The sequence below is a fragment of the Protomyctophum parallelum genome, assembly GCF_964188405.1.
Source record: "Protomyctophum parallelum genome assembly, chromosome: 9".
In the NCBI taxonomy this organism is placed as follows: domain Eukaryota; kingdom Metazoa; phylum Chordata; class Actinopteri; order Myctophiformes; family Myctophidae; genus Protomyctophum; species Protomyctophum parallelum.
Window position 1 is genome coordinate 46,597,682 of NC_139706.1, and position 26,911 is coordinate 46,624,592.

Genomic DNA, 26,911 nt, shown 5'->3' on the forward strand with positions numbered 1-26,911 from the left:
TCTGTAAAGCACTTTGAGCTGCATTTCATGTCATGAAAGGTGCTATACAAATAAAGTTTTATTATTATTATTTTCAAATGATTGGAATCGGATCGGGAGGCAAAAAAAGAAAAAGGGGGCTACCATTATTAATTGTTTTGCGAAAACCCGACAGAACTGTTCAGCCAGAACTGCCATCGGGCTTAATTGGTCCCTAAATACAGTAGATGTACTAAAAACACATTACCCACATAAAAACCTCAGTAAAGTGTTTATCTCCCAAACATAATTAAAATAAGATTTGGTGTGTGTATTTTTTGGCAAAGTATAAAAGTAATTAATGCATATAATTAATCATATCTGCCTCGTGTAACCTTTTTATGAAGCCTAAAAGCCACAAAGAAATTTAAACTTTGTATTCATGTGTTAAACACAATCATATGTATGACAATGAATGGTCAACTTAACATGTAATGGTGAAATTATGAATTCCTGTTCTGTTATTTAACTACATAGAAGTGTCTATTTGTATGTCTCTAAATGTTTTGATGAATTGAACAATATGGACCCTGTTGTAAACAAGTTAACAGTCTTTGTATTGAGTTTGTGCTTGAAATGTACTGTAATTCTACAAACCGTTAATAAATATTTCAATCAATCAAACACAGCCCTAGTTTCTACTACAGCCACATGTAATCCAGGTACGTACCGTGGGGGACCTTCCGTCGCTCGGTTGGAGATAGCCGGCATTAATAGAGCCACGAAGGTTGTATAAGTCCCGAATCATCACCGTTCGCCTGTCCAAGTGATTGGATCATCCACTGTTGATCATCATCACAGCGCATTATTTTACCCTTTGCTTATATTAAACACAAGGACGTGTGTGTCTGTGGCTGTCTGTATCAGGGTTATAGGTTTGTTTATTCCGCCATCTTGGATATCATGCATCAACTCAACTCCCGTCCCAAAGTCTCGCGGGACTTTATCTGCACAGTGTGGAGTGTAACCTGTAACAGGTCGTCTGTTGTTGCTACAGCGCCATCTTGTGGTTTAAATACATATCTTTATTTATATAGCACCTTTCAAATTGCATTACAAAGTGCTTTACAACAACAGAAAAATACACAGCAAAGACATTTCAATAGAAAACAAAAGCAGGAAAATATATAGGCTACCGGTATACTAAAATGTTAGATTGGCAGTGAAGGCTAATCTATAAAAGTGAGTTTTTAAAAAGGGATTTAAAAAGAGGACACTGATTCAGCGCGCTTAGTGTAAGGGCAGTGTGTTCCAGAGTTTTGGCGCTAGGGAGCTGAAAGCCTGCAGGTCTCCTTTGGACTTTAGCCGGCAAATTTGAGGGTTGAGAAAGTCTTTGGATGAGGATCTCAGGGAGCGGGTTGGGACATAGGGGGAGATAAGATCGGCGATGTAGGGTGTAGCCTGGAGCGGGCTCCACCCTACACCCCAAATTTGAATCTCCAGTGTTGCTGACGTCCAGGGTGTCCACGACCTCCACGTCTGGCAGCTGACAGACATGTGCACGGTGGCCTCCGTGCACGTGCACTGCCACTGGGACTTTCAGACTCACAGGTGGAAGTACTAAACTATTAAAGTTGTAGGGCAGGCTATGCAGTTTGTCATTAGAAGTTCTTTCAAGCATTTGTGTCACCAAAAACCAAGTCAAGTTTTGTCTCGTCATTGAGAGAATGAGAATAGAACTTTAGAATATAATTAGGCCAACTGCATTTATGCTTTTTTTCCTCCTTTCTAAGGCAGTTCTACAGTAAGCTTAAACCTTTATGTCTGATTAACGTTTAGAGAAAATGCATGACAGTTTGAAGAAATGCCACAGCAATTTTTAAAAACCATCATGTAATTCATCCCAACTACTGTATATGGCATGCATTTATACACTACATAGACCAACTTAATTGAATGCAAACTTGCTGTACAAATTGTGTACACGTGACGTACTGTATATATATATGCACAAAGACACATTCACTACCTTCCATGTTAACACAACTTTATTATCTTCCTTGATACATTTCCAATTATACATGTTGCAATTATAGGTTGAAGTTGAGACGACGTCTCTTCAAGTACTCCACCTGTAAATTAAAAACATTTTATATATTATATATATATGAAGACATTGTGAGCAATTCAAAATATTCACATTTTTATTTATAAAAAGGGGTTAAGCAAACATCTACCATATGATCCATTATTCATTTTGTCGATACAGTGCTAAACTGCAATAAGCAATAAGCACATTTTGAGGAAAAGTTAATAGAATTGCCCAGTATTTAGGCTACGGACGATGTTAATTTAACTCTTAGTGTACAAATAGAATCAAATGGACCCCCATAAGGGTCCATTTGGTTCCAAACATTTAGCTGGGGACCCCCTGGAACTGCCTCAAGGACCCCTAGGGGATCCCTGGACCCCATTTTGGGAACCACTGTAGAGCATGCCATGTACATCGATACTTATTGGTCAATAAATTATATAAAAAAGGGATGCATTTAGAAGATACAGGTACACTTACTGTAAACACACATTGAGGAATCAATTAGTGAAATAGTCTGTACCTGCTGGCTACATCATGCATGGTTACTGGCAATGACAAGGATAGCTGTATTCCGTCTCCATGTGGTCAACTGAGTGAAAACAAGACCATGAGTTTACTTCAACAGGACAGAAGAGTCCTCCATTTGGTGTCCGTTAATCAGATATTGGAACAACTCAAAACGCAGATTGACCAACAGCTTAATCACCATTTTAGATCAATGTAAATGTATAATAAACTGCATGAAACTATAATCAAACCATTTGATTTTCTCCAGGAGTGTCTTTGCCCCAGAGCTAATCTTGCAATCTGCCGTTGCCAAATAAATGTCTTGTGCCAGTATAGGTCAACATACAGTAGTACCTGCAGACCTCCTTCCACAGGTTTTATTATCAGTTATTCATAATGGAAGTAAAGGAGGACAGATCGGCTCAAACCGTGCCCAAATCTGGAAATGGCCGATATACTGTATGCGGAACACATACAAGCAAAGTGCATGTATTGTCAATTTGACTAAAACACCGTCAGAATAGTACAATAATCTACTGTAAAATGCATGCACATCCTCAAATACTAGTACAGTGTTAAACCTCCCCTACCTCTGTCACACATGTACTCACTCAGGGTTTAGTCACACATGTACTCACTCAGGGTTTAGTCACACATTTACTCACTCAGGGTTTAGTCAGACATGTACTCACTCAGGGTTTAGTCACACATGTACTCACTCGGATGGTAGTAATCGTAGATCTTGACCAGTGCTGGTTTCAGGTTCTTAACAGGGACATTCTGTATGAGCTCCAAGGTGTGGTTGACAGGTATGCCTCGTGATAACTGTTGGCAGAAATGTAGTTCACCATACCACACCATCACTATATATTGTCATAAATGTAATACTCATGCCAAGTGGTTCCCAATAGTCCTACTTGGTCTTTCTATTGTACCAGGACCACTAGGACTGTTGCTCCACTCTATAACAAGGCCGACGTCTAAGCAAAGCCTCGGGGGCACATGCTGCACCCCGCTGATTTACTGCCGTTTCCAACAATTCATTAATGTATTAAGTAGCCGTGTAATAATGTCTGCCTAGGTGGTCATTGTAGGATATAATTCACCTTCAGGGTGACGCTTCACGTCGGTGGTTATAAACGCCCCGTCTGTGAACTCTCTACAATGTGACCACCTATAGGCAGACATTATCCCTTACTTATCCCCAACTCTCACCTCTGTTAGATACAGAATGATGTGGTCGTCCTTTTGCTCTAGAAGATCCACCAGCAGAGCCTTTTTCAGCTGTGAAGAAACCATATTAAACTGGTTATCATCCATTACCTCTGTAATCTTATCATATTAAACTGGTAAAATATGACGACCAATACAGAGGTAATGGATGATAACCAATGTGTTGGAACGTTAACGTCTACAAATTAAAAGTTCTCACCAAGACAAAAATGTTTATAACTCACCTTTTTCAAAGACTCTGGGTGTGGGATGAATCCAGAAAGCATCGCTACATCAACCAACACCATGTTGGAAGTGGTTTCATTTCCAGTATATCTGTGTGGGTATAACATGTTAAAACATCATTTCTGGTTTCATTTCCAGTATATCTGTGTGGGTATAACATGTTAACATAATTTCTGGTTTCATTTCCAGTATATCTGTGTGGGTATAACATGTTAAAACATCATTTCTGGTTTCATTTCCAGTATCTGTGTGGGTATAACATGTTAAAACATCATTTCTGGTTTCATTTCCAGTATATCTGTGTGGGTATAACATGTTAAAACATCATTTCTGGTTTCATTTCCAGTATATCTGTGTGGGTATAACATGTTAAAACATCATTTCTGGTTTCATTTCCAGTATATCTGTGTGGGTATAACATGTTAAAACATCATTTCTAATTAAAGTATTTTGGGGAGGTTTTGGGAAGCTTTTGAATATACAATAATATTGCCTATAATTTGTTCATAATTCTCATATTTAGTGGGGATTTCCTTGTCGTCAATAATGGGTACATTTAACATGGTTGTGGTTCCATCTCTACAAGTGATCCTTACAGGCTTTGTAGTTTCAGAGTCATCGTCGGTGTCAGAGAGTGAGAGTTTCTGCTGCAGTTGGCCTCAGGTGTGACCTTGATGGACAAACTGCTTTTCTCAACTGGTGTCGGGACGTTGTACTTAAGAGACATCTGAGGAAACAGAAGAGGAATTCTCATTTCTACAGTCATGAAGAGTAAATGGCTTTATTCTACATGGCTTGTTTTTAAGAAAAAGGCCATTTGTAATTACATAGACGGTTAAAGGTTTTATGACATTCATTTTCATTTATTTTAGTTTATTTTTTCTTTTAGGTTTTATGACCTCAATTACACCCAAAAAACCTGAACTTTGAACATTCAGTGGATTTTCTGTGGTCTGAAGTTTTCCATGGGGTTTGGAAGCCTTTTGAGCTACAATGAAAACAGGCAACAGTGACATCTGCTGGCAAATCCCATTGCCATAGCTTGCAGGGTCTTACATCACTTACTGCCGGCAAATCAGAGCACCTGTTTGAGCCAGAAAACCCCAGATCACAGAAAATCTACTGAATGTTAAAAGTTCATGTTTTTTGGGTGCAATTGAGATTAGAAAACCTAAAAAAAATATAAGAACAATTCCAAAACCTTTTTTTTAATGTCACAATCCCTTTAATATACAACTTTATAGATGGTGAGCTGACCTGCACTGCGAGGCATGCAGTGCCCTTGACCTCCAGGCTGTACACTCCTCCCCTCACAATGTGCAGCGCCTTCTCCTGGTAGAGCAGTCTGTTGGCCATATTCACGTCGAAGGTCTCTTCACCGCTGGAGGACTTGACCGTCAGCGTGCTGGAGGCCTCGGGGTCATAGGACGCTTTGAAGTACAGCTCGGCGAAGCGAGCCAGGGCCTGAATAGCCACTACAGTGTCCTACAAAGCACACAAACCACCTCTGAAAATCAGTCTGCCACGTACAGCTTGTTGACCAGCTGAACAGTGCCGTCTGGTGACGTTCTGATGCAAAGTCACCAGACAGGCCGTGTGGTGGGATTGACCCGTCTACAAGCCTACTTCTACGTTTGAATGGAACACTTTAATTCACCACATCTTCACCACCCGTGTTTACCGACTAACAGAACAGTGGGGAAGCAGGAGGAAGTCTCCATAGGGATACACCAGCAAGGGCATAATATTATGCAAGAAGCTGATCAGTGTAATTTCACACCACCTAGCTCAGTTCAGTGTTCCTGATGTTATCCCAGATGTGGCTGCAGCAGCTAAATTTAGCCAAAACACTCTAGAGGCGATCGACAACGGGAGTTATGATTAAATCTACCGCGACAGGACCGCAGTGGGCCTTCTAAGACATCTTAGACGTGATTTAGATCAAGAGTTAACATTTAAGATTCTCAGTCTCGTGTGTAAAAAAGCAGGGGAACATTTTAGATGACGTCGCACCGAATGTTGTGCAACAGGCGCTCCCAGCCTGTGGAGCGATGCGATGGGTTTGGATATGAATAACCTCCGTCTTTCTGATCAAACAGTCCTGGGTGTTACCAATTGAAAGGACGGTGAACTTTGTCCTGTGCGCTCAGGGTGTCAACAATGAACCATTTCATATTTCACAATTTTGAACAAAGTTGTCAAAATAAATGTCTAATTCTCTTCATTATTACTACAATAGAACCTCCCTACTCATGCCACTGGCCTAAATCAATTAATGTATAATACTGCAGCATCACAGATAAGAGATGTTGCAATGGCTTTTATGTTTTAATACTGTGTATTACGTGAAAGCGAGACTACAGGAGAGCAACATCATAATAGTTACAAAGATGTGCAGTTTCAGAGATCTAAGGAGAGCATAAGAAAGTTTCAGAGATCTAAGGACCTGCTGTTTAGAGCTTAAGAAAGACGAACCATTTAGAACGAGGCGACTATACTCTCGCAAACAGTGCAACAAGGTGTGGAGTCTGTGGACGTACAGTAGGCAGCATGTCATCCGATAGAAAGATTTGAGCCGAACCTGTGTGGAGGAGAAGCCACCGTAGGAGTTCTGCTGGCGGGCCAACCACCTCACGATGGGCGCATAGTCTGCAGCTCTAGGGTCAGGGCTGGCAAGCTTGGCCAGCAGCACGTAGGAGGTGATCTCTACGGACAGAGAGGCCGAAGTGTCGTCTGAGGTCTGAGACCAATGCAGGAAACCTCCTGGGGAAGCACCAAGACACAAAACAAATCTATCAACTTTACTGGTAAATGCACAACAAGAAAAAGGGTCTGCGCATGCATAAAGTGAGTGCCGAGTTTAACGTCGTCTAATGTTTTACTGTACATTATGGATCGTCATGGCCATAAAGTATTGTTTGTCACTCCCGCATAACATCCACTGTATATAACACAGCACTGACAGCAGTAATGCTTTATGGCTGCTAATCAAGTAAATACAGTTTGATAACAATCTTATCTAATTTTACGTTATCTAAATTCTTTCAGTCGCACCATCGCTTTTCAATGCAATCTCGTCCAGGCGATTAAGGAGCTGTGAGCTGGCAGTCGTGTCACCCGCCAGAGAGAAGACGTAGGCCAGCAGAGCTGTGGTGTAGTTGTTGGTCTCCATGGACACATTGATGGCATCCTTCAGGCAAGACAGACTCCCCACATGTTCCTACAGAGAGACACAAGTAGGCCTTACCTCCACTGACATAAGCTAGCATTCTCCAGGCAAATGTGCTTCATTTGAATAATAGCACCACAGCATTCTCTGAATCTTATTGCATCAAAACTCAAAGGACAATTACCTTTGCATCGACACGGAATTTCTCCTTGCCCATTATCGTCAGAGATTCTAGGAATGTAGCAGTGATGTAAGCACTGAGAGTCACTTCATCTGACACTCCACCCTGCAGAGGAGAGCAATAATACAAAGACATGTTACAATCTCCCATTATGTTTCTAAAATATATTTTTGAGTTTTTACTCCAAAATATATTTTAGAAACATTAACATGCTACACTAAACTCCTTTACCGAGTGTGTACCCGACTCCAATTGGTCCCCTCTATACCTTCAATCTGTTGTTTAAGAGTCTTCCAGATTGTTCAAAACAGCCATTGGGTTTCCGTTTACTATCCAGCCAGGTCTTCGCTTGGTCTATGGTCGACTGTACGTTCAACTGGTCGAGGGAGTTGTAGAAAGGCTTCGCTTGGACCAAAGTTCTCAGGACAAATGTAGTCAACCTGTGTGTTATCAAGACATTAGTTTAGGAATGATTATATCCCATACATCAAACTAAATTATACTGTAGGCATTTGTTATACACATTTAATAATAGTCTCACCAAGTGTTCTCTTCACCATTTACAAACGTGCTGTAGGCACCATTGCTGTGCTTGAAGTTTAGTTGTCTGTAGTAGCCTGCATTTAGATTATTCATTATTATAAAGTCATGAAAAATACAGAGGAACACAGCATTGTGGGTGAGGTAAAGGTGCGTTGGGAGGGAGGGAGACACTCGATTGCTGGCCCTTGAAACATTTACTAAATTAAGACAATCCAGACACTTGACTCACCGCCGACAAGGAAGGGCAGGGCCTTCTCCGTGATGGCCGCTGTCAGCTGGTTTGTGTTCTCCAGGTATTGCAAGACGTAGACGTTGGGAGCTAAGAGCGCCATATTCTGTTCCCCACATCCATACGGCATCCTCAGCAGTCCATCCACGTTCTTCATGGCACGGCCCAGGAGGTCGCCTGTCGTCAAACAGATACTAGATTGAAACTGTAACAGCAAAGGGGCTCCAAGGACAGCAATGTTGGCCTATCAGTCTCAACAGCTCTTGTAAACTACTGGCAGTATGTACAAGTTAATATTTTAAAATGTTCATCACCTATGGAAACAAGATGTTCCAGAGAAAATGTGAGGTTATGAATTAAGGGAAGGGTCTGGGTTATGCTTTGTAGTTATAAAGAACCATAAAGGGGTGCTTGTTTAATGAACGGTCAATGAGTAATACAAATTTAGCGGTTTAGCGGTGACGAAAATGGAGCCCCATATACCCCGCCCAATTGGTCAGCTGACTGCCACATCAGCAATGTGGGTCTAGTTGCAAACACTGTATACACCCACATAGTAATGCATCATATTAACCCCTCCAGTACATGTATGACCCTTCCAGTACATGTATGACCCTTGAGCATAGCATGAAGCCGCTCGAGTATATTTGACTGAACTGCCTCCGCAAGCTACGTATCATAAACAGAAAACCTTGAAATTGAGTAAAAAAAAAAAAAAGAAACAGGCATCCTTACCCAGGACGGATATAGAACAACTGGCAGATCCCGTAATCACATTCTCAGGGAGTTGTAGCTGGAAGTCCTCCGTTAGAGTCTCTCCGACCAATCCTAGACAGAGGAAAAAGATTTAACTTTGAACAAAACATGAACTCGAGGAGCAGAAATGAAACAATCACCTCCGTCACAAACTCTGGAAACGGGCATTATTATATTAGGTCCCGGTGTCAACCACTGAACCACCCCCTAAAGAACCAAACAGCTCGTCACGCTGCAGGATTCTATACTTGCAAGAATTCAATTTTGCCTATAATGGCATGCCCAAAAATGAGATAGGGTTAGTTTAGTTGGTTTAAGTCGTGTCACAATATTAAACAGGAACAAAGTACATAAAAAAAAAAAAAAAAATCATTTAACACTACTTTCTTTTGCCTGGGAACTTTTCAGAATGAAGTCCCGCCTTCCACCCCCCCCCCCCACCCCACAATACCAGCAGGTGAAATGTTTAATTACTAGATCACGCTAATAAGTCTGGTCTCTTTAGAAGTGTTAATATTCCAAACGAGATGCTCAGGTTAAGTCAGAAATTAGGACAGAACATCAGCGTTCTGATCAAAACCATGTTGAGCATCGTAGATTTAGAGAAAGTTTTGTCTGCCCGAAAACAAGTGAATGGCTGTTTCCGGGAGCTCTGAGCAAGGAGTTGCCTACCGTAGCAATGGCCGCTGTAAAAAATAATAATAGTGATTTCAGTGGTCCCGTTTTATATCATTTAATAGAAAACCTGTACACACACGTCCTTAGCATCATAAGCATATATATATATTTTAAATAATCTTTGCCCTGAAACCATCCACCCCTGTGTTAGTTCTGCCAGTCCTCCATGTACTCACCTTTAGCAGACAACAACCAGTTGTAGGTCCGTCTTACTTCCGTTCCTTCTGACTGAAAAGGGAGAAAGGCAGACAATTCAATCCAGTATCGGCCAAATGTACATCGAGTAAAGCAAAGTGCACTTCCAAAAGTGCTGGACTATAACTGGCCAGACACCCCTAGTGGGGCCAATAACTAAAGTGAATTCAGAAAAGTTGGACTCCAATTCATTTTATTAAGTTATTTGGAGCAGAGGGCACACCAGATTGGACATGTGACTTTTTGGAAATCGTTGCATGAACAACAAATAACTATAGATTGTGGGTTTAAAATCTTAGGACCATTACAACTTGTTAGGGAGACAGACAAAACTCTACCTTGATTATCAGAGAGCGAGTGATGACATCAACGCGACCTCTCTCAGGTACACTGACCGCCTCGTTGTTACACGATACAGTGGACGCCACTGCCTCAGCAGTCACAGTCACATTAACAACGCCTGGAAACAGACATTAGCAATGTCACGTCAAACATCTGATAACATGCAGATCAGAAGGTCCTCTTGAAAATGGACTGGAAGTTGTGGAAGTAATGGAAGCCGCCTTCCGTGGGCAATGTGCCGTTTGATGTGTCATAGATTGTCCCAGAGGGAAGCCAAGTGTTGGTACAACGTTATTGCATGGTATTGATGATTTAAACTGTGTTAGAGTTCAGGTCTCACCTAGGACATAGACACCCATAGTCCAGTTGTAGGTCTTGCGTCCGTTGGCACAGACACAGGAGGAGTACTCTTCACCACGGATGGCTGAGAGAGTGTAATCTGATGAGCGGCTGGGAGTCGCCTTCACCTGATGGAATAAAAAACAATGTGAAATGAGATGATTCAACCATACTTTTAATCCATTAAAATATAATCCAGGGCTCCAACTACGGTGTAGCTTCTTATAGATCTTAGTCATCTGGCCAACCTATAATTTTCATATGATTTCTACAGTATGACTTATTAGGGCAATGTTTCAGCCCGAGTTAGCCACCAATGAATATTGCAAATATGTCTACACAGGTTACAGAATGTACCATAAGTTGCCACAAATGTACTGGCATTTAACAACAAAGTACCATGATGCAGCTGGACAGGTAGTTGAAGACGGTAGCCTTCAGAACAAATGTCTCTCCCCTGACGATGGAGTAAGGCAGGCTGAGCTCCAGGAAGAAGGGCTGGAAGACTTTGAGCTCCTTGGGAGGAGCGAGACCGAAGCCGCTTGAGGACAAGCAGAAAGCCTCCGTCTCCCATGTGGTGATGGTGTCTGGGACGGTGAGGGACACGTCCGCTTTTCCAGAGGTCCTGGATGGAAGGACGATGGACAGACAGGCAAATATTAAACTATTGGACATCAAGTACATACTGGCTTATGAGAACAAGTTCTCCCCCCTGTATTTATGAGGTTGGATTGTAAAGACACCAACCTCATAAATACAGCTTTCTGAAGTGAATCTTGAACTACTCAAATTCCATTTCAAAGAATAGGCTGTTTAACGCTTGTGTTGTAGCTCTGTGCACTCACCCCACTGCCACCAGGTCCCATATCCATGTCTCTGGGAAGAAGGAGCGGATGGTCTGTATGGAAGATCCTGGCCCAGCACTACCTAAGGCTACATAGCCTCCTGATCCCCTCCACATGGGCACTGAGGGAAAATAAAATAAATCACTATTCATGAATGCAAACAAGCACACTGAAATCAACTAATGTCACGCTTGTTAAATTTACTTGGGACGTTTTTGTAGTACTCTCTTCCCTTGAAGAGGACACAGGAATGTGCTTTGACACGCACATCTGTTGCAAGCTTCAGTCCCAGGTCCTAGAGAAAACATTAATACTATAGTAAATTAGGAGTGCATCCTTTAACAGACCTCAAAAGAATATATATACTGTACATATTATCCTTTAGCAATATAAATATTACACATTTTGAAATTTGTACATGATATTATTGCAAAGAGATACCGTAAACACTGTGAAAGCATCCTTTATTTCATCACGTCCAACTGGGACACGTCTTTTTTGTCTCACAGGCAAACATTGTACAGGCTGCACAGCATCGTGAAGTTCAAACGGAATATAGTTTGCCGTCTTGACCGGCAACCGGTCAAATATCTGTTCAAAAGAAGAGAGGTTGTGAAAATGACCCGAGTCTTTTGTAAAATACAGGGTGGTTGGGGTAAACAAACAAGGTCCAAATTGTTAAAGGTCAAAATTACTGGACCCAGTACGATGCTCAAGCAAGTCTGACTGTGGGTACCCTCTACTACTGTACACACAGCGTATAAATGAAGACAGGAAAAGACTAGATACAGAAACTGCCATGGCGTTTATCTAAACTGAGGTACTGTATCAGAAACAAATTAAAGGCCATAAATGATTATGTCAGGGAATAAGAAAGTCTCACCCTGTCTGCATCCAGCCGCTTCCCTGGCGCCTTGATGTGAACACTCTTGTCGATGGCACTGACGCCACACAGAGAGCCTGACATGGCTGACACCTGCAGTGTGTTCTTCTCTCCGGGGATCGCCGTGGATGGAGAGAACTCCAGAACCACCTGACATGTAAACAAAACATCACCATGAAGGCAGACCTTGACACGTGCAATGTGTCAAGCCACAGGTTAGCCCTACTCACATTTGAAGGGTCTTCTGACTCCACAGTGACCAGACAAGGTTACCCAGATCCCTTGAGATCACATGAACATTAATTGGCACAAAAGAGAGCAGAGGCCAAACTTAAACTGACCTCATTACGGAAGCATTTCTCCGTGGTGAAGTCTGCGCTGTGAGCAATGACCGTGTCACTGGGGAGGACGGCGTACACAAGCACCTGGAGCAATGGAGCCATTACTGGGGTGACGTCCAACTTGAAGGAGATCTCACCATCGGTGACTGGAAACACAGCAGGTAAGGAAATTGGTAGTAAACTGTAGCTGCAGTATAGCTTAATCGAATATGAATGTATATTACTGCTGCAGCTTATAAGCATTTCTGCTTATTTTTCTGAATTTTAATAGCCTTATAGCTCTCAAACTAAATTCACAGTTTAATGTCAAATGAAACACAGGAAGCTTAACAAAAGACAACGGCAATTACGTCCCGTGTAGACTTACTTGTCGAACTACACGGCACATCAATAGTTACTAGTCCTTGGTGGCGAATGGCTGCTCTGGATAAAATCTAGAGACAAAATGGAGATATGCCGATGATACATACATGTACATAAGTTTAGTCAACTGCACATTTAGTTAATCAAAGTACTGAATGTGTACTATTGCCAGGGTGTAGACAACCACATGGCCTCTAATACACACGTCACCCCCATTTTATATCAGACATAAGAGTTTCATTGGGAGGAAGATGCTCCCTCTTAGTTCAGCTCTGCTGAACAGACATGTAAACAACCTGTAAAGGGTACATTATTTCTGGAGAACAAAATGACAGTAAGAACTTCCGTTCGGCAGTTCATGCACCTCGAAGATTTTTGAAGAAACCGGATACCTGCTGCTCAATTTATTGTATGCTGCAGAACCTTATAGGCGGTCTGGTTTCTCACCCACAGACACTGTAGTCCCAGGTTTCCCCAATGTCTCCAGTAAACTTTATGCCAATCGAGTTCGCTGGCGTGCCCAGCCAAGCAGTGTGGTACTACTCACCAGGTACACCAGGTCAATGGGGCCTTTAGTCTCTCCAACGACAGTGTAGTGGATGGTGATGTTGTTTTCTCCATTGCAGACCAGTGGGTTCCAGGTCCTCTTCACCTCCAGTGAGCTCACGGTCTTGGGGTCAACGGTGCCTTCCTGGACCAGGGACAGCTGATGTTTCTCTTCCTCAATGTGTGGCACTCTGTACATGTGGTACTGCAACTCTGGTGTCGCACTAGCCTTGATGAGAGAGGTTAAATATATAAATAAAGTCAGTCAACCAGAATATTATTTTGTATACGTTCCCTTTTTAGACTTCCGGTGATGCTTCAGCAACATTTTGGAACAATTCGTTCCCTATGATCTGACACATAACTTTAGAGCTGCCATTTTCATAGATATGGTGTAACGTGAAAAAAAAATGGACTTCAATGTAGACTCCTGGGGGACTGGGTTAAGGCTCATACTGTACATATATATACACACAATTATACACATAGTTTTGAGTGCCAGTCTGTGCCTTCACCTTTCTAAAATGACAACCTTCTCATGCAGGAAATTACATAACCAAGGCTGACTTACTGTGAGAAAGATGTCATGTCCTGAGTCTTTGGAGTCTGCCGTGTTGAATGAGAAACTGGCCTCACCGTTGCGGTCAGTCTTGACAGTCAATATTGTATGCGCCGTTGACCGCATTTGACCGTCAAATATGTACACCGTCATGTCAGGAATGGGTGCGTGATTCAAGTAACGTGCTTTGACCTGTTGGAAATAAACAGATTATACAGAGTGCATAATAATATGGCCAAATGTGTACAACTATACTATGAAGCATTTGGACTTACTTTTCCTTCAATCACTGATGGGTCCTTATACACCCTGGGTGTTTCAATGAAGGAAAGGTATCCAACACAATAAACTAGAGAGATCACTTTTTCTTGTGCAGACAGTGAAATACCTGTGGAGATAACCCCATGTCATTTCAGTGTTAGAAACATTGATGATGAGCTACTATAAGCTCATGGCTTCATTTTTGCTTAAAACAGTTCCAACAGTGTGAAGACTTGCCTGTTCCATCTTCCACTACTTTTGCATTGAGTTGCAGTTTATCGTCAAGAGACTTTTTGGCAGGTGAGGTGAAAGTGGTCATATTGAAAGTGAAAGTCCCACAGCCATTCGCACACGTCTGTACAAGAGGAAAAGAAAATACATAATGTGTGATTTAAACATAATGACTGAGATTCTCCCCTTCCTCTCGTGCACCAGATAGACCTCAGAAGCCAATGGTTATAGATTGCCATAAATTTGATGAGGGTATTTAGGCACATAACGTCATGGATTAAAGCAAAAGCCAAAGCCAGGCAAAGCGTTGGCCAAGACCTAATCTGCAATTTGTGAAACAGTGTTCATTAGACATTTAGTACAATATGTAAAATGTTTTGGTAGCCATAGCCAAACCTTGTATTGAAGATAGTTTGACCATTGCTTTTATGAAATATCCAAGATCATTAATTGAATACTTTAGTGCAAGACATTAAGGCTAAAAAGGATAACACAATAGTCTAGGTATGAGGGGATTGAGGTCACCGTTTCTTTGGCCATCTTTAAATACAATCTCATTGATATTTGCTACACAGTCTTCTACCCTGAGCCATCTCAAACTGCTTAACACAGTCTTCTACCCTGAGCCATCTCAAACTGCTTAACACAGTCTTCTACCCTGAGCCATCTCAAACTGCTTAACACCGTCTTCTACCCTGAGCCATCTCAAACTGCTTAACACAGTCTTCTACCCTGAGCCATCTCAAACTGCTTAACACAGTCTTCTACCCTGAGCCATCTCAAACTGCTTAACACAGTCTTCTACCCTGAGCCATCTCAAACTGCTTAACACCGTCTTCTACCCTGAGCCATCTCAAACTGCTTAACACAGTCTTCTACCCTGAGCCATCTCAAACTAGCAAAGTGTGTCCATTTTTGGGGGTGTAGCTGCATAACATTCTTCCAAGGAAGCCATGCCGACTTATATGTAATCCAAATGAACGAAGTCAGTCAGTGGCAACTGAGAAACCAATTGCCTTTAATCTAGTACCAGCGTTGCAAAATGTTCAATTTTTTCACTGCACAATTTATATATACACAGATATTATAATAGATCATATTACCCGTTTACTCTCTTTATGGCAGGGCACAGTCATGGCAGGACTGTATACACTATAACGATCAAGTGGTCGGCAGAGCTCCACTTCTACCGTACCAGGCACAGGCTGTCCATAGGTGTACCTGATGAAGAGACGTACAGACTAAGCTCTAAAATAGCACCCATAACATTTAAAGGCGTTTTTTTCCATGCAGGAAAGTAGGCTTGCTGTAAAATTATAAAGTTTAAATTAAATGTAAATTTTCTGTGGGAAACCACAATGTGTTAAGTGTAGACAAAGACCACAGGAACATAAAAGCCAAGATTACTTACGTTGCACAAACTTTAGCTGTAAATTATTTTTGTTCAATGCTCAGCTTGTCATCCACTTCCAATTTGACTTCAAATCTTGGCAAAACTATGGACAATTGTTGCACATTTGTCATGACATTAAAGTAGATGCCCCACAAGAGATAAACATTTTCACATACAAATACATGCTTAACGTTTAGATAATAGGTGAGACTTCTTTCATAATATAGAAATGTCCATTTTAGATTCTTGAATTAAACTCTTCACAAAAAGTTCTGAAACTTTAACTTTGGGTAGATGATTTCTCCCCTTTAATACCAATTGAAAAGGTGACTAATCAATGATAAAAATACTAACAATGAGGTACAGCTTGTAAGGACCAGACATTCATGGACTGAGCAACACAGCTAAATAAAACGAGTCCGGACCTCAACCCAATTGAACACTTGTCAGATCAGCTTAGGCGTGCTGTAGTGTAGAGTGACCAACAAATGAACCCTTACCGTATTTCTCCACCTTGAAATAATGATCCAGTTCCATGCCGTCAACATGAACAATAACTCTGTAGGGTCCTTCGTGGGCCTCAGGGTTCAATGGGTAAGAATGCTCCACAATGCTCTCATTAGACATTTGGTTCACCCACTGTGCAATGCGGTTACCACGAGCATCCTGATCAAACGAGAATTGTGGAGAGAAGAGGCAACGGACAACCATATCATCTCACAAACATGTCATGTTGTCTACTGGTATAGCTCATCTGTAGTTGTATGGCATCTGATTTGGTAATATATGCAGTGCATGACGTTATATGTCAAACGCAATGAGTCTTACCTCAATCTCTACCATCTTGTACTGAAAGATAGAAAAAAAGACAATTCTGTTAAACAGGAAACTATCATCTGTATCAGTCTCATTATCAAACACTCTGAACATTTATATACTGTAGTCGTCACAAATGTACATTTATATCCACATTAGCCTAATAGCAGACAGACAGCTAGTACAGAGGTAGCCTGGCTAATAAGCCAGACTCAAATCACTGTTGTGTAACTTGTGTGGTACGGCAGGCTTTTTTTTTCTCCCAACAGCTGATTCGGTCTGGCTTATTAGCCAGGCTAGTACAGAGGGGAGATGGCATTTTCCCCCTTGTGAGTAGTCTCGTCTGCCATCTGAGCAGCCATCTGCCGATTGGACAGAATACCTGCACTCCAGAGCCCTTTTCTAGTTTTCATATACATTTTCTCCAGAAAGTATTTAACTGCACCCACACACACGGATGTAATACAAGTATCAACCACTCACCAGCTCATTGACAGGCGCGAACGTGGTATTCATGGTAAAGATTCTGAATTTCACTGCAAAAAATGACATTGGATAAAATTATCTACAAAGGAATGGATTGAATAAATGCTAAATGGGACAGCTGTCAACTCACAACTGATGACATTCCTTTCTCCAACTTAGTCGTTTATAAAACTTTTACTAAACTTAATTTTCAAATTGTGCAAATTTAGTTAAATCTCATATTGATGAGACAGCATTTACCAGTTTGTCCAGGGAGGTAGATTGGTTTATCAGTTTGGATGAAGGTCATGTTTTTGTAGGATTTGATCATTATTTTCCTGACTTCTCTGGATAGGAATGTTGGTCCTTCAATCACCACAACAAGACTCAGCACCAGTTCATTCGTCACTAGTGAACAAGCCTGTGGTGGATACAGGAAAATTAAGTTAGCATTATGTTGAAATGGGAACAACAAAACCAAGTGAAATCAACTGTGCCAGAGGTGACCTGGAATAGACCACGGTGGTGGAATGGTTTGTCTGTAGTCTTCTGGAAGATGGTTTTGTTCGATTCAGGGTAAACTAGAAAGATGGTGATGTTGACATTTTCGGTGGGATTCATAAAATCCACGCAGAACATGGTCTCAGAGCCGGCCTGGATGACTGCAGGAATGGTCACCATGTAATGCCTATAAAATCATGGAAATGTTTATGCATACATTGTATTTGCTAAAAGCCTAAACTGTAAACTAAAATATACCCTTTCAACTTTCAAGAACAAAATATCATCCAACCAAACAGACATTCAAATGAGCTGTGGAGTGGAGCTCTGTATACTTACGGTACTGCTGCTGCTTGACTGATACAAATCCAGGTTAAACAGGCAGACAGAATCCATGTCTGAATCCAAGAGAGAGCCATGACTGAGGGATACAGAATCAGTTGTCTCTACTGCTGCCTGCTACATACACTCACACAGCAGTGAGTGAGCAACAATGCCTGTGGTGGAGGTGAAGGCTGATTTAAGCTGCCTGAGACGAGTGCACACCTGACCCGACTCACCCGAGTCAAATTAATTAGACTGGGCTCATATCCTACCTACATGACTGCCTCCCTAAATATGTCCCAAACCGGCCCTAAGGTCTTCCACTGCTGGCCTGCTCGCCTTGCCTAAAAAAATGGCAACTAAAAAATACGGGGAAGCAGCTTTTTGCTTCTACGGGCCGTCGGCATGGAACAAGCTCCCACTGTACCTTCGACAGGCAGCCTCTGTAGACATTTTTAAAGCTCAGCTCAAGACCCACCTACAACATTGCTTTTAAGTGCTATTGTTTTAACTGCATGCCTGTTTTAATGCGGTTTTGTTTTGCCTTTGTTTTTATTATCTTGTCTGCTCTGTAAAGCACTTTGAGCTACATTTATGTATGAAAGTGCTATATAAATAAAGTTTATTATTAGTTTGTCGACTAAATGTCATAAGATTTTAGTCGACTAAATCTACAGGTGATTTAGTCGACTAAAATGTATTTTTGCGGGCCTTGTTGCCGTCGTAATGACTTATTTTACACTTGCTGAAAATAGCCGATCTACAAGCTCACAACGCGTCGCACCACAAGCAGCAGAATCAAACTACACACAGCAGAATCAAACTACACACAGCAGAATCACACTACACACAGCAGAATCACACTACACACAGCAGAATCAAACTACTGTACACACAGCAGAATCAAACTACACACAGCAGAATCACACTACACACAGCAGAATCACACTACACACAGCAGAATCAAACTACACACAGCAGAATCAAACTACACACAGCAGACACCACAAGCAGCAGCTTGAATCAAACTACACGCAGCAGAATCACACTACACACAGCAGACACTAGCCGCAATTTGCAACTATATTTTTTTATATTGGGATGAATCTAGAGTTGCAACACCCTCCATTGACTCCCCACTCATCTTTTTTGGTTTGCGATCTGCTTGTGTTAAACAACGTTAAACTCACCAACATTGCAGGTGTAGTACAAGCTTGAATTATCCTCTTTCAATCTGCCGAGCTTGTTTTTCATAAAAGTCCACCGTAGAGATGTTATGAGATACTTTCTGTCAAGACATCCTCTGCCAGTGATTATTTTTCTAAGTGCTGGAGTTTGGAAGCACTCGTCGTAAGTCACTGAACGGCCCTGCGTTCCACCTGTTTCGAATTTGCACATAATGCAGGAGGCAGCAGCGCGACCCGTTAATAAAAACGAGCGCTTCCAAACTCCAGCACTTTTGGATATTCACTTTTGGCCAGTGAATAATCACCTGCAGAGGATGGCTTGACAGAAAGTAGCTCATAACATCTCTACGGTGACTTTTATGAAAAACATAGCTCGGCAGATTGAAAGAGGATAATTCAAGCTTGTACTTCAGCTGCAATGTTGGTGAGTTTAACGTTGTTTAAGACAAGCAGATCGCAAACCAAAAAAGATGAGTGGGGAGTCAATGGAGGGTGTTGCAACTCTAGATTCATCCCAATATAAAAAAAATCTAGAGTTGCAAATTGCGGCTAAGCAGACGCCACAAACAGCAGCAGCAGCAAAAAAGACAAAAGCACAATTCTTCCTACCTTGAGACGTCTTCTGCTTGACTTCATCAGTTCATCAGATAGAGCCTCCGTCTGTCCGTCCGGCTGGTTCTTGATGAGCCCTCTCCAGCGGCATCGTCTCCAGCAGTGTTGTTTTTGGCAGCAAATTTCTATTTTAGTTTTAGTCATAGTCTTTGGACTGAAACTTCATTTATAGTTTTAGTCACATTTTAGTCACCTGGAATGTCTTAGTGTTAGTCTAGTTTTAGTCGACTAAATCTACAGTTGATTTAGTCGACTAAAATGTATTTTGGCGGGTCTTGATGCCGTCATAATGAGTGTATTTACACTTGCTGAAAATAGCCGATCTACAAGCTCACATTCAGCATGCAACCAAGAGTAAAATGACTTATAGTGGATCTCTTGTCCACTAGTCCCTTCCTAACATTTTAGTCTAGTTTTTATTTGTCAACGAAATTGTCAGTATATTTAGTCTTAGTTTTAGTCATCGTAGCTTAGTTTCATTTAGTTTCCATTCGTTTTTTGTCAGTTGAAAAAGGTAGTCGACGAACATTTTTCGTCTTAGTTTTAGTCGACGAAAACAACACTGGTCTCCAGACATCTCCATCCTCTCCATACACCGGGCTACAGCTGGGCCAGTACTCTCCTCCATCCTCCATACACCGGGCTACAGCTGGGCCAGTACTCTCCTCCATCCTCCATACACCGGGCTACAGCTGGGCCAGTACTCTCCTCCATCCTCCATACACCGGGCTACAGCTGGGCCAGTACTCTCCTCCATCCTCCATACACCGGGCTACAGCTGGGCCAGTACTCTCCTCCATCCTCCATACACCGGGCTACAGCTGGGCCAGTACTCTCCTCCATCCTCCATACACCGGGCTACAGCTGGGCCAGTACTCTCCTCCATCCTCCATACACCGGGCTACAGCTGGGCCAGTACTCTCCTCCATCCTCCATACACCGGGCTACAGCTGGACCAGTACTCTCTCCTCCATCCTCCATACACCGGGCTACAGCTGGGCCAGTACTCTCCTCCATCCTCCATACACCGGGCTACAGCTGGGCCAGTACTCTCCTCCATCCTCCATACACCGGGCTACAGCTGGGCCAGTACTCTCCTCCATCCTCCATACACCGGGCTACAGCTGGGCCAGTACTCTCCTCCATCCTCTCCATACAACGGGCTACAGCTGGGCCAGTACTCTCCTCCCAGTACCAACGGCACCGACCACCAGGACCCAGCCTCATTCTCCATGGCTGCCATCTTCTCACTGACTCAGCCTTGGATGTGTAGTCTAGTGGCCCTGCAGGGATTTATTTAGGGCAGTCTCTCTCTGGGGTCCAGAGCATGCAGAGCGGGTCCTCTAGGCTGAGCCTGGGGGGGGGGGGTCTCTCTGGGGTCATCTACCTGTGGAGCAGGTTGCGAGAGACACCATATACGCTTTTTAGTATCCTCCTTTTTCATACGGCCCATATAAAGTCTTTAGCCAAATTCCAATAGCCCAAAATCTCGGCCACTCGCTCACTCACACTCGCTCACTCCAGCATGGAGGTGTTACGGTGAAATTGGTGACCTGCTGAAATATGTGACGATCGTGTTGACATCACATGACATCAGTGTCCGGATGTAAATCGTTAATTGCAGTTTGTTTATTAGCAGAGTTCAATATAGCGGTATTCAGGCCACGTATATTTAAAGACCTCCATGCAAGTTGTGTGAAGTCCACAAGATGGTCACATATTTCGACAGGTCACCAATTTCACCATAATTTGCCATGCCGGAGTGACCGAGTGAGAGCGAGCGAGTGGCCGAGATTTTGGGTATTGGAATTTGGCTTTTGCGCGCGCGTGTGTGTGTGTGTGTGTGTGTGTGTGTGTGTGTGTGTGTGTGTGTGTGTGTGTGTGTGTGTGTGTGTGCATAAGTTCCTCTTCCTCGTGCCGTGTTGCCATGTTTTGCAAGAAAAAAAAACAAGTGACCAGGTCTATGAAAACATGTACCACAAATGAAAAATAGCTGATCTACAAGCTCATTGTGAGGTTGTGTATACTGTCTGTTATTTAAGAAACACATTGAGAATAAATAAAAATATTTTGAATATTTTGTTTTTTAACATTTCAATAAGAAAAGGCACAACATAATGTGCAGATGGATGTCTGTGGACAATTACATATTCATCTGGGGTTCCTTGATGTGAAGACATGTGGAAGCAAGCCCAAATAATAAGCAACTACTGTACACTTTAGAATCAAGACAAAAAAAAACATCAACCAGCAACTACCAATGATTTATTATAAGTGACTTTACAGAGAAACAACAAGTCAAAGGTTGCTTATATTAAGCAGACATGGCAACACGGCAATTCAATTCAAAGGGCTTTATTGGCATGAGAAAACATACGTTTACATTGCCAAAGCAGAAAGAACAATACAACAATACAATCAAAAAATATGTACACACACACACACACACACACACACACAGTGCCTTGGCCTGGCCTGGCGGGGAAACACGTGGATAATAAGAAAGTAATTTAGAATGAAAGAAAGTATGCCGACCAAGAGCCACATATACTGGACACTTCACAACTCACTACTTTTACTTGTTGATAAAGCTCTCAATGGTCTCACACCTTCCTACCTGTATACTTGACTGCCTGCCTAAATATGTCCCAAACCGCCCCCTAAGGTCTTCCACTGCTGGCCTGCTCGCTTTGCCTAAAAAAAATGGCAACTAAAAAATACGGGGAAGCAGCTTTTTGCTTCTAGGGGCCGACGGCATGGAACAAGCTCCCTCTGTACCTTCGACGTACAGGCAGCCTCTGTAGACATTTTTTAAAGCACAGCTTAAGACCCACTTCTACACTCTTGCTTTTAATTGATCTTTAAAATAAATTCTTATTCATGTCCTGACTGTATTGCATTACTGCTCTTGTGTTTTTATGTTTATGCCTTGCTTTTCTTTTCTCCATTGTTCTGTAAAGCACTTTGAGCTGCATTTCATGTCATGAAAGGTGCTATACAAATAAAGTATGTATTATTAGTATTACTAGCAGCAGACAACACAGCGGACCATGAAACCAAACATGAACAGATCAACCATTCAAAAGTTCAAGAAGACAAAAAACTAGGTGTCGTCATTCATCTTTACTTTACTTGCACAAGTTGGTAAAACTGTAAACGAAATACAAAATACAATAAATGGCATTCACATGCAAACTTCTTGACACAACATTATACAATAGACTTACAGACGTGGCCTTCTGAGGGCTTCTAGTCAAAGGAAAGGCAGAAAGTGAGCTCTGCACAGCACCAAACATTTCACACACTGAGCATCAGCACACTGAAAACACACCAAGCTGAACCCAACTACCAATTAGGCTGCTAATACAATGAGTGAGTGAGTTGCAAACTCAAAACACGCCAGCAGGTGGCAAACTTTTCACTTGAACACAAAAGGTTATCACAATTTCAGAATACACTTCTATGAAGAATATAGCCATGGCACCTACTGTAGGGCCATGACAATCTCAAGAGTTAAAGACCTATAAGGGTCCATTTGGTTACCAACTCTCCATCATTTAGAAGTTTAGCTGCAGGGACCGCCTGGGATCCCCTCAAGGACCACTGGTGGTCACCAGTGTTGTTTTCGTCGACTAAAACGACTACGTTTTTCCACTGAAGAAAACTAAAAGTAAACTAAATGAAAACTGTGCTATGATGACTAAAACTAAGACTAAATATACTGACAATTTCGTCGACAAATAAAAACTAGACTAAAATGTTAGGAAGGGACTAGTGGACAAGAGATCCAGTATAAGTCATTTTACACTTGGTTGTTGCGACGCGTTGTGAGCTTGTAGATCGGCTATTTTCAGCAAGTGTAAAAACACTCATTACGACGGCATCAAGACACCGCCAAAATACATTTTAGTCGACTAAATCAACTGTAGATTTAGTCGACTAAAACTAGACTGACACTAAGACATTCCAGGTGACTAAAATGTGACTAAAACTAAATGAAGTTTCAGTCCAAAGACTATGACTAAAACTAAAATAGACATTTGCTGCCAAAAACAACACTGGTGGTCGGTCACCCCTTCCATCTCTCTCCCCCATGTCCTGACAGCCTATACTCTCTATAAAGAATATAAAATAAAGGCGAAAACAACATTTAAAATAGTATTATATTTAGTCGGCTGAAACTATATATATAGACCAAAACTAAAACATCCCAGATGACAAAGAATGAGACTAAAACTAAATGAAAAAAACTTATAGTCAAAAGACTATAATATGACAACTCAATTAGAACGCACCGCTGGCTCAATGCCAGGGATTAAATATCCTATTCCATTTAACCCATTCTGAACGGGAACCCATTTTGGTGTTAGCATCATGTCGCGCTATGAGCTTGTAGGTCTGCTATTTTTGAAAAATCGAAGAGCGACTGACATAGAAGACATTTTTTAGAATCTGATCTCAGGTCAGAATGGAAAACTGTCAGGATGTAGAAGACAATTTTTTTAATCTGATCTCAGGTCAGAATGGAACTGTCAGGATGTAGAAGACAATTTTTAGAATCTGATCTCAGGTCAGAATGGAAAACTGTCAGGATGTAGAAGACAATTTTTAGAATCTGATCTCAGGTCAGAATGGAAAACTGTCAGGATGTAGAAGACATTTTTAGAATCTGATCTCAGGTCAGAATGGAAAACTGTCAGGATGTAGAAGACAATTTTTTTAATCTGATCTCAGGTCAGAATGGAAAACTGTCAGGATGTAGAAGACATTGTGCATTACATTCACCCATTCACACACACATTCACACACCTTTACATAGATTGTGCATTACATTCACACACACACATTCACACACCTTTACATAGATTGTGCATTGCATTCACCCATTCACACACACACACACACACACACACACACACACACACACACACACACACACACACCTTTACATAGATTGTGCATTACATTCACCCATTCACACACACACACACACACACACACACACACACACACACACACAACCACACACCTTTACATATATTGTGCATTACATTCACCCATTCACACCCATTCACACCCATTCACACCCATTCACACACACACACACACACACACACACACACACACACCTTTACATAGATTGTGCATTACATTCACCCATTCACACACACACACACACACACACACCTTTACATAGATTGTGCATTACATTCACCCATTCACACACACATTCACACACCTTTACATAGATTGTGCATTACATTCACCCATTCACACACACATTCACACACCTTTACATAGATTGTGCATTACATTCACCCATTACAATTTACAATTTAGGCATTTAGCAGACGCTCTTAATCCAGAGCGACTTACATTTAAGCAAGAACAAAAGCATGGGAATACATCACATAAAAGCATTTATCATGAAACGTGCGTAAGCTAAGAAAGTAACAGTGGAATATCTATATAATGAAACTATACATACACTATACATATAAACTATACATATTTACTACTATGATATACATATGTACTATGGCGTGCTATGACTATATACAATACAATTATAGTGCTGTCTACATAACATGGTATAAGTCTGTATCAAATGCTATCTAAGCTAACAGAAATGCTATCTAAGGGGGTAGGGTAAGTGCTATGGGCCATGATGGAGTCTGAAAAGGTGGGTTTTCAGGCTACGGCGGAAGATTGGGAGTGATGCTGCAGTTCTGACTGCAATGGGAAGTGCATTCCACAGTTTTGGAGCCAGAAGGGAGAGGAGTTTGGGACGTGTGGAGCGTTGTCCCGGCGTTTTTAGTGAGGGTACTTCCAGTTTCCCTGCGTTGGCTGATCTGAGTGCGCGGGAGGGTTTGTAGGGTTCAATCATACTTGCAAGATATGGGGGAGCCATACCTTTGGTTGCTTTGAATGCCAGCATGCCAGCATCATCTAATGTGATCCTGGGCTCTACACACCCTCCACCAACCTAGTCCCCATATATGGGGGACAAGGGGAGACCAACCTAGTCCCCATATATGGGGGACAAGGGGACACCAACCTAGTCCCCATATATGGGGGACAAGGGGAGAGCAACCTAGTCCCCATATATGGGGGACAAGGGGAGACAAACCTAGTCCCCATATATGGGGGACAAGGGGAGAGCAACCTAGTCCCCATATATGGGGGACAAGGGGAGACAAACCTAGTCCCCATATATGGGGGACAAGGGGAGAGCAACGGACTTGAACTCATGCTTCCTTCATGCCTGAGTGTCCAAGTTGCTCCTTTTACACCTGACAGGGGGGAGTTTCCCTGGTTGGACGTAGCGCGTGGAAGGAACACGTTATTCCAACCAGTTCCTTTCCCCTCCATCAGGCGCCCCGGCTGGCCAGGGGGAGGCAGTTTAGAGACCAGGATTGCAATTGATTTATAAAGCAAATATCTCTGCACTGGGGAAATTGCCAACATAACGATATACTGTATGAAATATTAAATGTATCCGTTTGTAAGAAGAGATCCTTAATAGACAAGGTTCTCCCGCTCAGCTCCGTTTGCTAGAACCAGTGTTGTTTTTGGCAAGACATTTCTATTTTAGTTTTAGTCATAGTCTTTGGACTGAAACTTCATTTAGTTTTAGTCACATTTTAGTCACCTGGAATGTCTTAGTGTTGGTCTAGTTTTAGTCGACTAAATGTCATGAGATTTTAGTCGACTAAATCTACAGTTGATTTAGTCGACTAAAATGTATTTTGGCGGGCCTTGATGCCGTCGTAATGAGTGTTTTTACACTTGCTGAAAATAGCCGATCTACAAGCTCACAACGCGTTGCGACGCGTTGTGAGCTTGTAGATCTGCTATTTTCAGCATGCAACCAAGTGTAAAATGACTTATAATGGATCTCTTGTCCACTAGTCCCTTCCTAACATTTTAGTCTATTCTATTCTATTTGTCAACGAAATTGTCCATATATTTAGTCTTAGTTTTAGTCACCATAGCTTAGTTTTCATTTAGTTTCCATTAGTTTTTGTCAATGGAAAAAGGTAGTCGACGAACATTTTTCGTCTTAGTTTTAGTCGACGAAAACAACACTGGCTAGAACTGAAGTAGACGTTGATAATACGAGGGCAGTTGTTC

At 41.9% G+C, this 26,911-nt stretch overlaps 1 protein-coding gene across 1 annotated transcript; it reads right to left on the reverse strand.

Annotated features, from left to right (window-relative positions):
• Positions 1–2,595: 2,595 nt before the first annotated feature.
• On the reverse strand, positions 2,596–17,834 carry LOC310864595 (alpha-2-macroglobulin-like; the record flags this gene model as incomplete). Its single annotated transcript, XM_083773284.1, has 31 exons — positions 2,596–2,642; positions 3,280–3,385; positions 3,776–3,844; positions 4,018–4,108; positions 4,615–4,745; positions 5,276–5,503; positions 6,600–6,781; positions 7,073–7,238; positions 7,372–7,473; positions 7,637–7,808; positions 7,910–7,985; positions 8,141–8,317; positions 8,876–8,968; positions 9,751–9,802; positions 10,108–10,229; positions 10,452–10,578; positions 10,850–11,075; positions 11,296–11,416; positions 11,500–11,590; positions 12,179–12,328; positions 12,520–12,665; positions 12,887–12,953; positions 13,430–13,657; positions 14,000–14,179; positions 14,263–14,375; positions 14,486–14,603; positions 16,359–16,538; positions 16,701–16,721; positions 17,172–17,224; positions 17,415–17,574; positions 17,661–17,834. The coding sequence occupies 31 exons, from the start codon at positions 17,832–17,834 to the stop codon at positions 2,596–2,598; spliced, it is 3,969 nt and encodes a 1,322-aa protein (XP_083629410.1).
• Between the last annotated feature and the right edge of the window lie 9,077 nt (positions 17,835–26,911).